Source organism: Mus caroli, chromosome 8, assembly GCF_900094665.2.
Source record: "Mus caroli chromosome 8, CAROLI_EIJ_v1.1, whole genome shotgun sequence".
Classification (NCBI taxonomy): domain Eukaryota; kingdom Metazoa; phylum Chordata; class Mammalia; order Rodentia; family Muridae; genus Mus; species Mus caroli.
The window spans coordinates 96,063,320-96,080,501 of NC_034577.1; the positions used below are offsets into that span (position 1 = coordinate 96,063,320).

At 45.1% G+C, this 17,182-nt stretch overlaps 1 protein-coding gene across 2 annotated transcripts in view; it reads left to right on the top strand.

The window, feature by feature from the left end:
* The window catches only part of LOC110299697 (pyrethroid hydrolase Ces2e), a 31,099-nt gene that overhangs the window by 11,378 nt on the left and 2,539 nt on the right, over positions 1 to 17,182 (top strand). The window contains exons 1-11 of one of the 2 annotated variants that reach the window (XM_021169469.1): positions 9,735 to 9,810; positions 10,401 to 10,611; positions 12,300 to 12,441; positions 13,047 to 13,180; positions 13,260 to 13,518; positions 14,248 to 14,346; positions 14,710 to 14,850; positions 14,971 to 15,051; positions 15,236 to 15,380; positions 15,728 to 15,865; positions 16,245 to 16,317. In XM_021169469.1, the coding sequence (XP_021025128.1) occupies positions 9,735 to 9,810; positions 10,401 to 10,611; positions 12,300 to 12,441; positions 13,047 to 13,180; positions 13,260 to 13,518; positions 14,248 to 14,346; positions 14,710 to 14,850; positions 14,971 to 15,051; positions 15,236 to 15,380; positions 15,728 to 15,865; positions 16,245 to 16,317 (1,499 nt within the window). Of the gene's footprint in view, positions 9,811 to 10,400; positions 10,612 to 12,299; positions 12,442 to 13,046; positions 13,181 to 13,259; positions 13,519 to 14,247; positions 14,347 to 14,709; positions 14,851 to 14,970; positions 15,052 to 15,235; positions 15,381 to 15,727; positions 15,866 to 16,244; positions 16,318 to 17,182 lie in introns of those variants that run through there. The other variant, XM_029480872.1, reaches the window with a different exon arrangement.

Sequence of the window (17,182 nt, forward strand, 5' to 3'; positions counted from 1 at the left end):
ATTAAATAGCATGCTATTAAATGATGGATGTGTAGTTGAAAAGAGTTTTTGTTTTTTGTTTTGTTTTTGTTATTGTTTTTTTTAAGTCTAAAAATTCCCAGAATCAAATGTAAAGGGAAGCACAACATACCAAAAAATCCATGGGACCTACTCAAAGCAGTCCTGAGCTATATAAATGCCTAAATTAAAAATCAAACAAGCAAACCAATGTCAGGCCGTAGAAATGGCTCAATGTATAAGAGGACTTCTTGTTCTTGCAGAAGACCTGAGTTCGATTCCCAGCATCCACATGGCAGCTCACAACCATCCCTATTTCCAGTTCCAGGGAATCCTACCCCCTCTTCTGGCATCTGTGGTCCCCAGGCATGGACACGATGAGCATGCAAGCAAAGCATTTGTACACATAAAGATAAAACAAAAACAACCAAAGGGCCAACCCACTCTCCTGTTGAATCTTCAGCAAGTACCTCCTTAGAGAAAACGGAACCTCCACTTACAGATTTCTGCTTTCTTCTCTCTTTCCCATACCCATGCTGAGCCTGTGACTGGACAGTAACCATGATGATTCCAGGTTTGGGTTGAGAGTGATGGATATCCGCTATGGTTTCAGCGACTATACTGTGTAGATCCGGAAAGACTAAAAGAGACAAAACTAACTGAGAAGGCTTTTTCCAGCCTAACCACCACTGGCTCCTGTTGGCTCTTCCTGGTCAGTGCAGTCCTTCTTTAAAAGCCACTTTGTCCTGCCCCACCAGACTCCCTAGCCACACACCTATGGATACAACCATGCCTGGGCTAGGCTGACAACTCATGCTTCCTGTGGTTAAACATCATGCATCCAACGGCAGCACAGACTCAGGCCTGGGAAACAATCATGCCCCTGAATCAATTCTCTTTCTACCTAATGCTGAAGCCTTTCAAGAAGCCTGCTTTTCCTTCTCTGTGTGTCAAGTGAGGTTCTGTGACGTAGAGATGGAGGCTAGGATCAGAACTACCAGGTTCTGGAGATCCAGAGACTGAGAAGGCAGGTAGAAAGGGATCAGGGAAGGAGGTGTAGGCAGAAATGAGAAATGGCATTGTGGGAACCTACACTACCCACTGCCTCTACCAAAACCTACAGGGTGGCTCTTGGAGCAAAGAGGGCCATCGGTGCCTGAGGACACTCAACACTGAAGAGCCTGCCCAATTGATGGGCATTTAGGGGTATAGGTCAGAGTACCAAGCACAGGGAAATGGGACTGTTGGGTCATTTCCTTGTTCTTTGTGTAGCTGTGGCTATAGCAATGGTTGTAGCTGATAGTGACCCTTAGATATCAATGAAAGTAATAATGCTGCCATTGGGCTCTGAGTGTGTCACCCTTTGCCCAGATAAGGATCCTAGGTAAGTTTCCTAGTATTAGGGCACACAGAAGCCCCCCGCCTCAACACATTGCAGACCTGAAAGGCTACAGCTTCCTTGCCACATAGTGCCACATAGTTGAGTCACCATGTCCAGATCAAACTTCTCTTTTTAAGTATGTAATACCATGCCACCTGGATGTCACTGTGGATGAGCCTTGTAATGAGGGTGGCACCCTCATCGGAAGGTGATCCAGGAGGGTTCTGTGTCCAGGGCATGTGCACAGACAGGTCTTGATGTCTCTCATCTCAGGTCACTGAAGTGTGAATTCCGATAGCTTCTTGTTAAATCTTTATTCATTTATATGTATATCTAACAGTAATAGTTAAGAAAGGGAAGGCCATAAACTTGAGAAAGGATACATGGGAGGCATGGGAGAGAAGAAGGAAATGGAAAATGTGTAATTATATTAATTATTATATGTCTGTAAGCCTATTAATTAGTTTAATTAATACTGGAAAGAATTGGCAAGAGTGTGGTAATCTGTGTGGATGGAAATATGTTCTTGTTGACCTTCGACAGTGATTTTTAATACTTTTAAGATTTTGATTCTCAGCTTTGGTAGGGTAGATGAGGATTTCCTACCCATGAATCCCCAGGAGGTGTTGGCCTCTGCTGGTCTTTGCCTTGGTCTCAACATCAGTGAGTAAGGCTGCACCACACTGTGGTGAGATGTGTTTCTAAGCGTCTTGGGGCCTGAGAATTCACCTGGTGCATGGTGGGAGGTCAGAGATTCATTAGTCCAAGATCAACCCACCACATACTGAAGACTCTTCCTGGCCTTTCTAGACTTCATTCACACCATAAAGGAAAGAACTGGAGGGACTCTGAAGGCTGATCCGAAGTACACAGCAGCACAAATGGTGATACTCCTTGAGTTCTGCTCCAATAGACAGGGTCTCCCATATATCCTGCTCAGAGACAAATATGTAAAACTAAAGCCTAGGGTATGCTTTCCAGGTAGAATTACCCTGGCTCCCTTGGACTTGCTCCATCCCATAACCCATCTCCCCTCCCAAGGCTGCTTTCTCCTCCTCTGGACCCAACTAACTGCATTCTTCCTGCTTCTCCTGGAGTAGATGTTCCCTGCTGAATGTAGTGCATTGCTGGTGGAGGAGTACATAGAAGACACTGAGGAACCCTGATGCTCTCCACGGTAGGTTCTGGGAGACAATGGCAGACTTCATGTTTATGACCCCTGCTCTACAACAGCACATCTGCAGTGTGAATACATCTGTAAAGAGAGCAAGGTTGGGACTCTCAGTGTTAGAAATTCTGCTCCATGAATGATATCATGGGCTCAGTCCCCAGTACTAGGGGAAAAAGAAGAGGCCTGATTCTTAGGAGGTATCTCTGAGCTGTAGGTCCTAGTTGAGTCCTGTGATTTCCAGGCCTTCTCTATGTTTTTAATCAATACCCTGAGGACTCTCTCATCTAAGTAAATCCTATGTCTAGTGCGAAAGAGTGATATCTTTTCTAGTTACTGATGAGAAAACTGAGGTAGTGATGCTCTATTAGTTGCCCAAACTACTGAGGCATGAAAGCCAAGGTTGTGATTACCAAGGCCTTCTCAATGTTCTTGCTCCAGCCCTGGAGCCCATGCTCTTGCCCAATTCCCTAGCCCTCCAACAACTGTGATTCCTCACAACTTTAGGCCAAGATCTTGTTATGCAAAAGATGAGGTAGGACAGCTCTGTGTCACATGTGTCCACTCTCAGGGTTCCCATGCACCTGCTTACTTCTATGATTTCCTGTACCACCCCAAGCTCTTCAGAGACATTGGACCACGTCGTGTGAAAGCCAACTATGATGGTGAGAATGCCTTTGTCTATGTCTTTGGATTCTCCTCTGGGAGCAGCAAACATGAGTGTTCTTTTCATGAGCCAATCATCTTATAAGTAGCTTAAAAGCCCACACTAGTGTGAGAGTTTGAACCCTTCCCTGTCTAGACTGCTGCTCTCTCTACCTGTCCCCTCACTGACCATGGAGTTGGATATCATATGAGAGTCAATGTTAGTCCATGCCATTGTCATAAATGACTTCACCATGTCAGAGGGAAGACTGAGCCATGCAGAGATTAAGTTAGAGCCCTGGCCTGCTGACTTAGTCCTCATCCTTAGAGCCTCTAGTTCTCTGTCTTCTCTGGAAGTTAAAGGCTATGATTTAAACCTACTATCTAGATTCTGGTCACCTTGGACCAAGGTCCCAGGTCACTAAGCATAAAGCAGAACAGCTCCACAAGCCACCATGTCATAGTGTGTCCTTGTCCTCAGGTCCCCATGTCCCAGTCTACTTCTATGAATTCTGGTATCAGCCCAACTTTCTCAAGGACTCTAAGCCATCCTACATGAAGGACAACCATTGTAATAAGCATCTCTTTTTCATCAGATTGTCCTACTGTGCAGTGGTGAGTCTTTCTCGGTCCCCAGCAGCTAGGTAACTAAAGGGTGATTGCCCCCACTTTTCAGGTGTGGAAACTGGTCTTGAAGAAGGATGGGATCCAGTGTGGAACATTTTACAGATAAAAAAAAAAAACTGCTCTGGGGTTAGAATTCAAGTTTCTTCCACTCTAGCCTGTGCTCCCTTCTCTTGTTCCCCTCTCCAACTGACCATAGTGACACGAATAGGGGCAGAGGGGGAACATCTTATGTCATTCATTAATTTATAGGTTTGTTTGTGGGGTTTTTTGTTTGGTTTGTTTGGGTTTTTTTTGTTTTGTTTTTTAGGTTTTTTGTTTTTGTTTTTGTTTTTTTGAGAAAGGGTATGTTGGAGTGGTAGCTCTATACAACCTAGCATAGCCCTACACAACCCAAGGCCATGGATGCCTTCTGTCTAGAGGCCTGGGATAACAGGTGTGTCACTATTCCAAGAAAGATATTTGAAAGTCATGACTTTTTCCCTCCGACTACTGCCCTATGATAGAGGTAAGGAAGGCGCTCTGGGTAGTAGTGAGCCCAGGAGAGCTTCCATTAGAGGCTGGGACCAGTCAGGGCAGGATAAGGAAGGGGTATCTGGATCCTGGCAGGTGTGGGGTGGACATATGCTGCGCCTAGGGTCAGGCTAAGTAGGAATGGCAAGTGTAGCGCATGAGCTGACAGCTGCACGCTGTGGTCAGGACCAAGACCCTGGTTCCCCTCCTGTCTGCAATCTACCTCACTGAGGAGAAGCTGCTTAGCAGGAAGAGGGTGTACTGGACCAAGTTTACATGACGTATATGAGTGGACACCCCTCAACCTCCCTAGTCAGGGGATTCCTATCCAGGGCTCCCCTTACCTGTGGCGACCTCATCAATATGCATGGATTCTTCACCAATAGGAACCAGACAATGCCAAAGCCCACTCAGACAGGAATATCTTGTGGGTACCTGTCACCGGTTGTCTCCCCACAACCTGGCAGGGATGTTATTTTGTCTGTAAAAGAAAGGACAAACAGCTCACATGGCTCTGCCACACACAAAGCAGAGTTCCTTACATCAGGACACTTGCACCTCTGAACCTCTCTCGCCTTAGCATGCTCTAGCCACTATCTTGACCCGAATCAGGAAATGAGTCTTTGGCTCAGTAAAATTCAAAATGCCCAGTGCCTTACACTACTGGAAGTCTATAGTTACAGGAATCCCCAAAGAAATGGCTACCTCGTTGGTCCTTGTTTGGTCATGATGCACAATGCCTACAGTTTGATATCTACCATACTCTGGAAGCCTGCTGGATGGTGTTCTGGACTCAGTCCCTGCCCTAAAACATCCTGGAGCTGAAGGTGACTGAGGACAGCCACATGTAACTATAGCAAGTTATGTCAGATTTTGTACTGAGTGCAAAGGGGATCAGCCTGTGGCGCCCAACACTCAGAAGAGATAGAAAGGAGCCCCAGTGGATGCCAGAATTTCTCTACACCCCACTAAACCTGTGACCTTCCTCTCTCCTCAACTTTATCTTCATTCTGTCCTTTTCTCCTCTTCTCCAAGGCCTAGAATTTCTCAAATAAAACAGCTACTTTGTAGGTTGTTGACATGGTGGGTGTGTGTATAATTTCCATGCCTACTCCTCAGTGAGTCCCAAGTTTTTTCATACTTACACTGGTCAATAAAATTGTATTGATCTAATCTTTCACTAACTGTAAGCTGATGTAATGTTTAATCTTGGTTGTCGATTTGATAAGATCAACTAAGAAACTCACCTCTGATGGGTCTCAAAGGACACTTCCAGGAAAATCCCCGATGTAAAGAAAACCTCCCCCATAGTATATGCCATCTTTTTGACTGTGTCCTAGATATAAGGAGATATTTAAAAACCAATGTTTCAAGCTTGCTTACTTTTTTTAGTGTGTCCATCTCTGTTGTTGCTGCTGCCTTCAGCCATTATTATGAGATGAAGACCAGCAACTCACTAGGAAGCTTCCAGGCCTTCCATACCAGATTGGAACTGTGAAAGCATTGAGATTGGTAAACTGAGCAGAAACTGGGGTTCTTACGGTCTTCAGGCTTCATGTGGCCATTGTTAGAGTACCCAGGCCCTTAGGCTATTCTAGTAAATCCCCTTCCATAGCATATGTATACTCCATCAGTCTTGTTAGTGTAGGGATCCCTGCCTAATACAGTGATTATAATAAAATCATCACAAACTGCACATTAGATGTTGTGGCTGATGCTTTTGTCCCAGTTATATGGAAGGCAGAGACGGGAGGATTGCATGAATATTTCAAGAATATTTCAGTATTTCAAGAATAACCACCTTGATACATGGGCACTGCATCTCAGTAATACATATTATATATGTAAATGAGTATATATGTCTTATGGGATAAGATATATACCACACGTATATGTATATTTTATATGTGTGTGTGTCATATACTATATAGCTTATAAACAGATAAAATACGTTCAGTTTTAAAGACAAAGAAGTCCTAGAGTCAAGATGTTAGAAGACTTGCTGTGTAACAAGGATAGCTCTCTGGACTGAAGATTTTACCTTATGTTCTCATAAAATATAAGAGATAAACAATGGTGCTCATGATTTGATAACTTCCTAACAGCTCCAACTCTTAATTTTACTACATTATAGATTGGGTTTCAACATATAATGCAACTTGGCATTCAAGATAATCAACTCATTCATCTGTACCTTTCCCAAGTGGTGAGTGGCACAATTTTTTTTCAAAGAGAAGTGGGTCTGGACATCTTCATTAGTCCTTCAGAACTGAAATGTGTATGTGTGTGTGTGTCCATCAATCTGTCTGTAAGTCTTGTGTCTCTATCTGAGTCTGTGTTCCTGTCTGCTAAAGTTTGTTCTCATTATCACAGTCAGGAAATGCTATGATATTCACATTTGCATGCTTAGGACATCTGGGAACTATGTGTCTGTCAGGTGTGTCCTAGAAGTGGGGTGTGGTATCAGAAGGTCCAGAAACGTCCCATACCAGAGATCCCTGTTTGACCTCTGAGCATGTCCACGTGTGGAGGGGCACATCTGTCCCGGGAGCCCTCCTGGGTCCTTCTGGCATGACAACTATTTTATCTCCTGTGATTCCCTTTTTATTCTTACCTTAGTGTTGTCCCTAAACTCTCATGCTTTATGTCTCTTTGCAAAGGTTACAAAAATGTATTCCATTTACTCCTGGGTTCTTCCGAAGCTTTTTCCTTCCATCATTAAGAGGTTGGTTCTTTATTCTCTAGACCCTGGCACTGCCTTATATCTCTACTTGTGCTCACCTTGCCCCACTGGGGTACAATTTTCTTAGGTTGGAAAAGTCCTCCTTTTTCAATTCACTTTACTGAAGACCAACCACAGTACACCATCATCCAAGTGATGCTTCTTGTATTCCTCTCTCTGAACACCAGGGGACAGAAAAGAACCGAAAATATCCTTTAGCCTTGGCTCAGTAGCTGAGCAGAGAAGAACCCTTCCTTTGAGTGCAGAAGAACTGAGGCTGATACTTGTACTGGGAACTCGAGCCGTTACTGAGCTCCTGTTGCACACATGCATCTGTGAGGTTCCCATTTCTCTGGACATACAGACACTTCACAAAATGGCCTTTAGAATTTCAGTAGCTATACTATTTTTTGTTTGTTTGTTTAATGATTTCTATGCAACCAAATTTGCCCATTTTCCAGCATAGATGGGCACATTTTGCCTAAAAATAGGAGCTATAAGACTACTTCTTTTATGAGAAAAAGTTTTCTTCAGATCCTCTATGTAAATCATTACTTAGTCTCTGCTCCTAGGCAACAACTTTCTAATGCTAAAGTTTGGCAATTGCATATAATTTGGAAACATCAGAGCCCTGGAAGTTCTGTCATGAACTAGGAGTCTTTTATGAACTTTTTCAATCTGTTTTAGTGTGTGTGTGTGTGTGTGTGTGTGTGTGTGTGTGTGTGTGTGTGTGTGATTGCTGCCTTCTTTTCTTTGGGTTAAAGACTTGGGAGTAGATAGGATAGGTGTGTTTAACTTCTAAAGAAACTGTCAAACTGTTTCCTATAGTGACTATATCATTTCACATCTTCCCCAGCCATGTATGAGGAGATACATGGCTCCCAATCCTAGCCAGCACTTGGCCCAATGGGAATTACCTCTGATTCAACTGAATGGGTATGGATGATGTATCATTGCATGTGTTATGATGAATTTTTGAGACTCTGTTTCTCTCTCCCTCTCTCTCTCTCTCTCTCTCTCTCTCTCTCTCTCTCTCTCTCTCTCTCTTTATTTCTTGCTCGCTTCTCAATTCTGCTTCCCTCCAATGCCATCTTTATTCCATATCTTTACTATGGTCTTAGCCATCATTAACACTGGGTCTCTGAATGGCGGTACTGTAAGAGGCAGTGCATATGGATTTTTCTAAACTGAGTTAAAATGGTCTGGGATTAAGAAGTACCAGGATGTCCCAGGAGGCATAAAAAGTTGGTTCCTTGACCTCGATCTTAGAAAAACTGGGGACTTCTCGGGACCCCATGACCAAGCATTTCATTTGGTTATAGAACTGAAGAAGGGAAAGCATCTGGCAGGAAGGGCTGAAACCACAGATTGAACAAGAGTGCATTGTAAGGATAATATTGAATCAAAAGCAGGACTTGCAGATTGGAAGGAGGCAGGGGAAGTCATGACTGTTTCATGTCAGAGAAGCCAGAAAAGAACCAAAGAAAGAAGTCCTGCCATGCCCAACTGTGAATCCCTAAACTGTTGGGGTCTGGAAAGTGAGAGCCAAAGTCAGTTCTCAGAGGGAACTCAAGGCTGTCTGGTATGGATCTCTGCACCACCTCCTCCTGAAAATCAAACCAAGCTAGGTGGGAACTCCTTATCCTGTAATCACGGATGTATCTCACCAGGGTTCTCTAAGATTCTGAAACTGTTTAGAAGCCTGTGTCTCCAGCTTCTTCATAGGCTCTGAGAGCCCAGACTCTCCTCACTACTGGAGCCATGAGTGCACCCATGAAATGTCACTTGTTGTCAAGTAGAGGTGATGGGTGGCCAGGTGCCTACATGGGTAAAGAGACTTCCAACAAAGCCTGAAGATCTGAGTTGGATCCCCCAAGTCGACATGATGGAATGAGAGAACTGACTCCCAGAACTTACCTTGTGACCTTCACATTCATGTCATGGCATGTGAGTACTCACGCACCTACATACACACACACACACACAATTTAAATGAACAAACAAACAATAAGAAAACGGTTTAAAAAGTGTTTCCCAAGTAGATAAAGGACTGTGTGTTGATCTGTGCAGGAGCTAGCCACCAGAGGAGACACAGTATAGAGATGGAATGAATGTGACTAAGAAGTGCCAACATTCCAGTGTTTCGATGACATAGCCAGGATTTCTGGGAGCAGTCCATGGAAGTCCTAAGATCACTGTAATGGTCATGGTGTTCTGAGCTCCAGCCATTGAGCTTGCTCCAGCCATTGAGCTTCTATCCATCTATAGCATCTTCCATATTTGCCTACTCATAGAAGCAGCTCACCCCCGATTTCTCCTGTTACAGCGTTGTTTTGTCCCCTGACCTCTGCAACAGCACTGACCTCTGCCAGTGAGCACAAGAACAGTGGTCATGGTGGATCTGGGTTTGAAGACAGAGCTCCTGATATCTCAGAAGAACTGTGGAGCACAGAAGACATTTGTGCCTCCCCAAGAGGCCAAGGAGCAGAAACTGCAGAGGTGTGTTTTCCTACAGCTGGTCACTGATTGTCTCCTGTCATTTCTGCGTTTAGTTGTCAGGAAGAAAAAAACTTTGCCCCACCCCAGGGACTCTCCCACCTACATTCCTTTTGGTCCTGTCTGGGCAAGGCCTATATATTCTGCTTTCAGTTCTTGACGAACAGATTCAGGCCTGGGAGCCGATCATGCCAGTGCGCAGACTTCCTGGATGGCTGGATGCTGCGACCTGTGGGCTCCTGGTTCTCCTCCTCCATGTGAAGGGTGAGACTCCCTAAGTGGGGTGGTGGGGAGCAGGGTCAGAGCAGCCCAGGTCAGTCAGAGGCTGAGCTTGTGGGAAGAAGGCACCACGGAGGGAGGAGCTCATCCAGGTGACAGATGAAAGCGTGAGGAATGTGAGCCACCCAATGCACCCACTAAAATTCATAGAGTGGGCGCCATAGCACACCGGGGGTCAGAGCTGTCGAGGACTACTGCCTGCTGAGGAGCCAGCCCAGTGTGAAGGGCTCCAAGGAGCTGGACCTGAAGGTCAGGAGAAAAGCAAAAGGGGCATTTCCCACATCTGTGTGTGGCTGTGACTGTTCCTAACTTTGGGTAATCATAACAATAACACCTCCGGGCTGCGAAATGTCTCTGAGTGTGTGACCTCTTTGGCCAGAGAAATGTTGTGACACCCCTTCAAAGGGGTACTAGGAAAGGTTCCTGTGCCTGGGGCATAGGGGAGCTGTTACAGCTGAATTGAGGGACCCTGGCTTCCCTTTCAGTGAGCTCTGGTAACAACGAAATGGGAACTCCCACGACTTACCCAGGCAATTGATTCCAGAAAACTAACCCAGATGATATCTTGCCAACAGACCTCGACTCATCAGAGGCCAGCCCCATCAGAAACACACATAATGGACAGGTCCGAGGCAAGTTTGTCCACTTGATAGACATCAAAGCTGGAGCCCATAACTTCCTGGGAATCCCCTTTGCCAAGCCTCCTGTAGGACCACTGCGCTTTGCACCTCCTGAGGCCCCTGAGCCATGGAGTGGTGTGAGAGATGGGACCTCACAGCCAGCCATGTAAGTTCTGGACCCATAGGGTTTCTGGTACTGGGGTGAAAATATGTTCCAACATCTAGGCCACGCGGAAGTGTCTCCTCCCTCTTGGCTACAGAGCAGTTCTCTGCCTGTGATGAGGGACATCTTCCATGCATTTTTCTGATGCATATGCTAAGGATTAGAATGGAACAACTGTGTCAGACTACTGGGTTAGAGCTTGGTACATAAAGGGAGTTAGCTCCCAGTGCTACAGTGGAAAACATATCTAAATTCATCCCAGAATCAGATTACGTCAAGTGAAGGGGCCCAGATTCTGGTGTCACGCACTACAAGTCCCTTGGGAGAGCAGCAGTAATGAGTATCCTGCAGAGTCACCGTGGCAACCCAGAATATTAAATGCCATTGTCCAAGGAACATGGATGAAAGCTTCCACTGGAGAATATATAGGAAAAAGAGATTCCCTGAGAGTCAGGACATGGGATGAAGGATTTCTTATTCCCTACAGTACAGCATTGTCCATTCATTCCTACAGCCCCATTGCGGAAACAGCACCCAAATATCCAGATACCTGACTTTCATTTGCTGTTGCTGTAATAAAAGTACCCTGACAAAAGCAGCTTAGGGAAGGAAGAAGTCACTACATGTCACAGTTCCAGGTTACAACCATCATGGGGGGGGGGGGGGGGGGGACTTTAGGAGAGGTCACAGTAAGGAAAGCTGGTCACATCACGTTTGCAACTGGGAAAAGAGAGCAAAGAATGCATGATTGCTTGCTGATAGTCGATTGCTTACTCAGTTCCGAAGTCCCGTGCTAGGGAATGGTGACACCCACCATAAACAAGTATTCCCACTTTGGTTTATGTAAGCAAGATAATCCCCACAGGCCAACATGATATTAGATAGTCTGTCCTTGAGACTCTCTTCCCATGTGATTCTAAATAAATCGTACAAGGAGAGGGGGTGAACAGCACTGCCGGCAGTTACTCATTTCCACAGAGAATCTAAGACGTCTCAAAGTTCCAATCTCATGAAGGTTGCCCCCACTCAACTGGAAATCTGGACTCCTCTCAGCCTCCACAGAGCCAGTGACCCTTACCTTGATATGAGATTGTAGAGAGGAAGCCTGTGTTAGAGGAGGTTTTGGGGGTGACTAGAAGAAAATCCTAAGGGTCTACTTTTTTTCTTTTCTTTTAATTTTTGAGGTTATAATATAAGTACATCATTTCTCCCTTTGTTTTCCTCCCTCCAAGCCCTCTCATATATCCCTTCATGCTCTCTCAAATTCATAGCCTCTTGTCATTGATTCTTGTTACATGCATATATGTATACACATACACATATTTCTAAATATAACCTGCTTAGTCTGTTTAATAGTGTGTGTGTGTATGTATGTGTGTGTGTGTTTATGTGTGTGTTATGGCCAGTCATTTAGTATTAGATAACCTATAAAAGTGTTCTTTCTTAGAGAAGATTTTCCTCCCACTCTGAATATTCCTTATTTACCTCTAGCTCTGTGTAGGGTTGAGGCCTCATGTTCTTTACCTATCTACTTCTGTGTGTCTATGTATGTCATTATTATTCAGGTCAGGTTTACACCTTACTGTTCGTGAGACTTTATGGGTGTATCTTCTGACATTACTAGGACACACAGGTTTGGATCACTAAACATTCCTTCATTCCTTGGTATCAGTGTCTGTCATTGTCAACAGGTGCCTACAAAATGATGATATAGTGAATTTAGAGGGTCTGAAGATAATAAAGATGATCCTGCCTCCCTTCTCTATGTCTGAGGACTGTCTGTATCTCAACATCTACGCACCAGCCCACGCCCATGAGGGCTCTAACTTGCCTGTGAGAACTGGGCCATGGTCAACTGGGTGGGGGCAACGTAGTGTAGACACTGATGGAAGAGAAGCCTTACCCCTAGTGGGTCCAAGAAGGTTTGGATTTTTTGTTTCTTGCTTTGTTTCATGGCCATGCAGAACAACTTAATTCCTGAGAGTTCGATTATGGATTAACTAAGGACACACACTACAAACTTGAGCCCTAGAGACCCAGTCAGGTATCCAAGGGCTGAACCCTAAGATAAGCCAAATTTCTAGCTTTGGGATATTGGTTGTACTTAATGAAAGATGGTGAGCCTTTTGATTCATAATCAGGAAAAAAGTACTTGCGGAGCTATCCTTCTCCACACTCTTGAGGAGTCTGAGAGTGATGGCGACATCACTCTGGATTTACATCCATTAATCCAGGCTACAAGATTCCTGATGCCACAGTGGAGTTTGAAAATATGCTAATGGGACTTTAGTTCCTCATCTGTGGCCCGGGTCTAGGATGCTGAGGAGTCCTGTGTAGGTCTTTATCTGCAGAGATACACAGCAGCTAATAATCTAGGAGGCAGTTCTAACTGAGCATGCATTGTAAAGAAGCCTCCTGGCATCTCTTGACTTTTCCAGGTGATGGTATGGCTCCACGGTGGTGGACTGGTTGCAGGCATGGCTTCCATGTATGATGGATCCGTGCTGGCAGCCACTGAGGATGTAGTGGTGGTGGTTACTCAGTACCGCCTGGGAATCCCGGGCTTTTACAGGTGAGCATGTCTGGGCTGGAGAAGAGGGGCTGAGCAGAACCTAGACAGCCTTTTGATCCCTGTCCCTTTCATTTCTCAGCACTGGAGATGAGCAGGCCAGAGGCAACTGGGGATTCTTAGACCAAACAGCAGCCCTACACTGGGTCCAGCAGAACATTGCCAACTTTGGAGGCAACCCTCATTCTGTCACACTTTTTGGCCAGTCAGCAGGTGGCACAAGTGTGTCTTTCCATGTCTTGTCCCCCGTGTCCCAAGGACTCTTCCATAGAGCCATCATGGAGAGTGGGGTGGCCCTGCTGCCTACCTTTATACCTGACTCCCCTGAGATGATCTTCACAGTAAGTGCACTGTCACCCCAGCCCTGACTTTGCCATAGCCCTCAGCCTCATATACTCTAGTACTCTGTTCAGTGGGGAAACAAGGACCATGAGAAATAGCCTCTTTCCAATAATTCCTAAGAGGTTCAAGGATGAGGTTCTACTTCCCTCTACTCCACACATGCTGAATACATACGTGGCTTGCAAAGCTCCTCCCAGTGGCTTTAATTATTGGCCAAAACAAGGATGCATGGGTTTGGGAGATGATTCAGTAGATGAGAGAGCCTACTGTGGCAGCATGCAGTCCAGAGGTCAAATCCCCAGAAACCACATAAGGCCACTACTTATGTGCAATCCAAGTGTTTCTATGGTAAAGTAAATTGCAGAGACAGGGGTGCTCTAAAGGTTAATGGTCAACTACATTGGTGTGGGCAGCAACAAACAAGAGAAGAGAACCTGTCTCAAATAAGGAGGAAGATGACAAATGGTATCCGAGGTTGTCCTCTGACTTTCACAGGCAAAATGTCGTACACAATACCCATTGTTACACAGGAACACACACATACACGGGGGGGGGGGCAGACAGGATGATCCCTTTCTTAGCTGTCAACTCTGAGCAACAGGAAAATAGGAACAATTTTACGCTCTATTGTAATCTGTATATAACACACAACAAGATGTTATATTTAGGGACAATCACCCACTTGGGACTGGAAAGATACTCCTCTCTCATGCCAACTCCCATTACAGAAGGTGGCAAATCTATCTGGTTGTGAAACTTCAAACTCAGAAGACCTGGTGCGCTGCCTTCGAGGCAAGAGTGAAGCAGAAATTCTGGCCATGAGCAAGGTTGGCAGAATTGTGTGTCTGGGAAGATGATAAGCAATAGGGTGTGTGAATGGAAGTCCTCACTACTCTGGACAAATTCTTTTATCTGCATGGCTTGGCATTCTTCTAATCCTGGGTGCAAAATGAAAGGTGCAGCTTGCCTCATAGAGTCGTGTATGTAGTAGGGCCTAAACGTAGGGTCTTTTCAGGGATGAGATGGGAGAGGTGTGGTATGAATGATGCTCCTGAGACAAATTAGGAAATGGGGAAATAATAAACACCCAGCTGTCTCAAATACATACATTCATATATATATATATATATATATATATATATATGAATAAATGATAGATCTTCAAAACTAACCTTGAATGTCCCCCGCAGGCCTTCAGGTTTATGCCTGCTGTGGTGGATGGGAAATTCCTACCCAGACATCCCAAGAAGTTGCTGGCCTCTGCTGACTTTCACCCTGTCCCCAGCATTATTGGTGTCAACAATGATGAGTATGGCTGGATTATCCCTAAGGTAAGGTCCAGATATAATGTCCTATGTGTCCTATGTGTTATAATATGGGTAATGAGAACTCAGAGACTCTTTGATCCATATCTAGCCTAATTCAAACTCAAAATATTCTCCACACCCTAGATCTTCAAATTTTCTCAGACAATAAGGAAAATAAATAGAAATAACTTGAAGGCTATTATGAAGATCACAACAGAGCAAATGGTGAGAATCTTTGAGACCTGCCTCCATTGAGAGGACCTCTCAATATCCTGCCCAGAAAGCATCCCTAGAAATGGGAGGTTAGAGAGGGTCAGCTGATTGAAGTCACTCAGAGCATTCCCCCTATAATAGACCTCAATGGCATTCCCCGACCCAAGCTCATTTTTTTCTCATCACAATGCTGTAGATGCTGCCTTCTGAGTGTGGTGACCTGCTAATAGAAGAGTACTTAAGAGACACTGAGGACCCCTGGACCCTCCAAATGCAGTTCAGAGAGATGATAGGGGACTTCTTAATCATAATCCCTGCACTCCAAGTAGCACGTTTTCAGCGTGAGTAATCTGTAACAAGGTTGAGGGAGGAAGCGCAGAGCTGTGGGTCCCAGGCACGCCCTGTAGTGTCTAGTCTTGACCCAGGTCTAGATCAGATCTCTGGATCCAGACCCTAAGAGTCTTTATCCTTATATTGAGTAGAAGATGGTGACATCTTATTTGTGTACAGACGAGGAAACAGCTGAGGGGTATCTGTGACTTGTTCCCTCAGGGAGGGCAGAGTCATTATTTAACAGTGGGCTTCCCCACAGCCAGTGCTACAGGATGGGGCACCACATTCAACTGTTTTGAGTCCAGATAACTTGATACCAAGATTCGCTTCTGTCCCCATGTATTCCTGCCCTCAGGTTCCCATGCTCCTGTCTACTTCTATGAGTTCCAGCATAGGTCCAGTTTACTCAAGTACTTCAGGCCGTGGCATGTTAAGGCTGACCACGGTGATGAGCTTTACCTTATCTTTGGATCCTTCTTCTGGGGCCTCAAATGTGAGTCTTTCTTATTTTCCATGAACAGGATGTTGAACCAAATTTGTACCTGAAGGATGTCTGAGCCTCGAGCCCAATTTAGGAGTCCAAGGCTCTCAGACCAACAGGATCAAGTGTGTACCATCTCACAGCTCAAAACTTGCACTAGGTCTGGGTCTTTCTTAGTTTAGCTTGTGTTAGAGAAAATGAGGATCCACTGGATCAGGAATAAGCCTGAGGGAATTTACTTAGGGGGCTAAATGGACCTTGGATGCTGGGTGCTAAAGGAGGGAGGGAACGAAGCCTAGAGTTCAGTTTTAGGGTACAGCTGGCATGGTGAGTCTGAAGCATGACTTTGTACTAAATGGCTGGCATCTGGACCCTTGTCTTCTCCCTGCAGTTGGCTTCACTGTGGAGGAGAAGCTGCTGAGCAGGAGGATGATGAAGTACTGGGCCAACTTTGCACGATATGGGTGAGAGGATGATCTTCTCTCAATCTCCTAAAGCTTGGGTCTTCATGTAGGGATCCATTAGTGATTGATGGTCTCATTAGCATTCAGGGATCCTTTCTCGTGGGTTAGAATTCTCTGTACCCAAGGCACAGTGAAATAGACACTTTGTAGGTGTTGGTTACTGGACATCTCACAATGACCTGTGGATGGATCACAGTACTGAGGTACTTTTCTTTTTTAATATGTTTTATGAGGTATTTTCCTCATTTACATTTCCAATGTTATCCCAAAAGTCCCCCATATGCTCACCCCCTCACTCTGCTACCCACCCACTCCCACTTCTTGGCCCTGGCATTCCCCTGTACTGGGGCATATAAAGTTTGCATGACCAATGGGCCTCTCTTTCCAGGGATGGCCCACTAGGCCATCTTTTAATGCATATGTAGCTAGAGAAAAGAGCTCAGGGGTACTGGTTAGTTCATATTGTTGTTCCACCTATAGGGTTGCAGATCCCTTTAGCTCCTTGGGTACTTTCTCTAGCTATACCATTGGGGACCCTGTGATCCATCCAATAGCTTACTGTGAGCATCCACTTCTGTGTTTACTAGGCCACGGCATAGCCTCACAAGAGACAACTATATCTGGGTCCTTTCAGCAAAATCTTGCTAGTGTATGCAATGGTGTCAGTGTTTGGAGACTGATTATGGGATGGATCCCTGGATGTGGCAGTCTCTAGATGGTCCATCCTTTTGTCTCAGCTCCAAACTTTGTCTCTGTAACTCCTTCAATGGGTGTTTTGTTCCCAATTCTAAGAAGGGGCAAAGTGTCCACACTTTGGTCTTCGTTCTTCTTGAGTTTCATATGTTTTGCAAATTGTATCTTATAT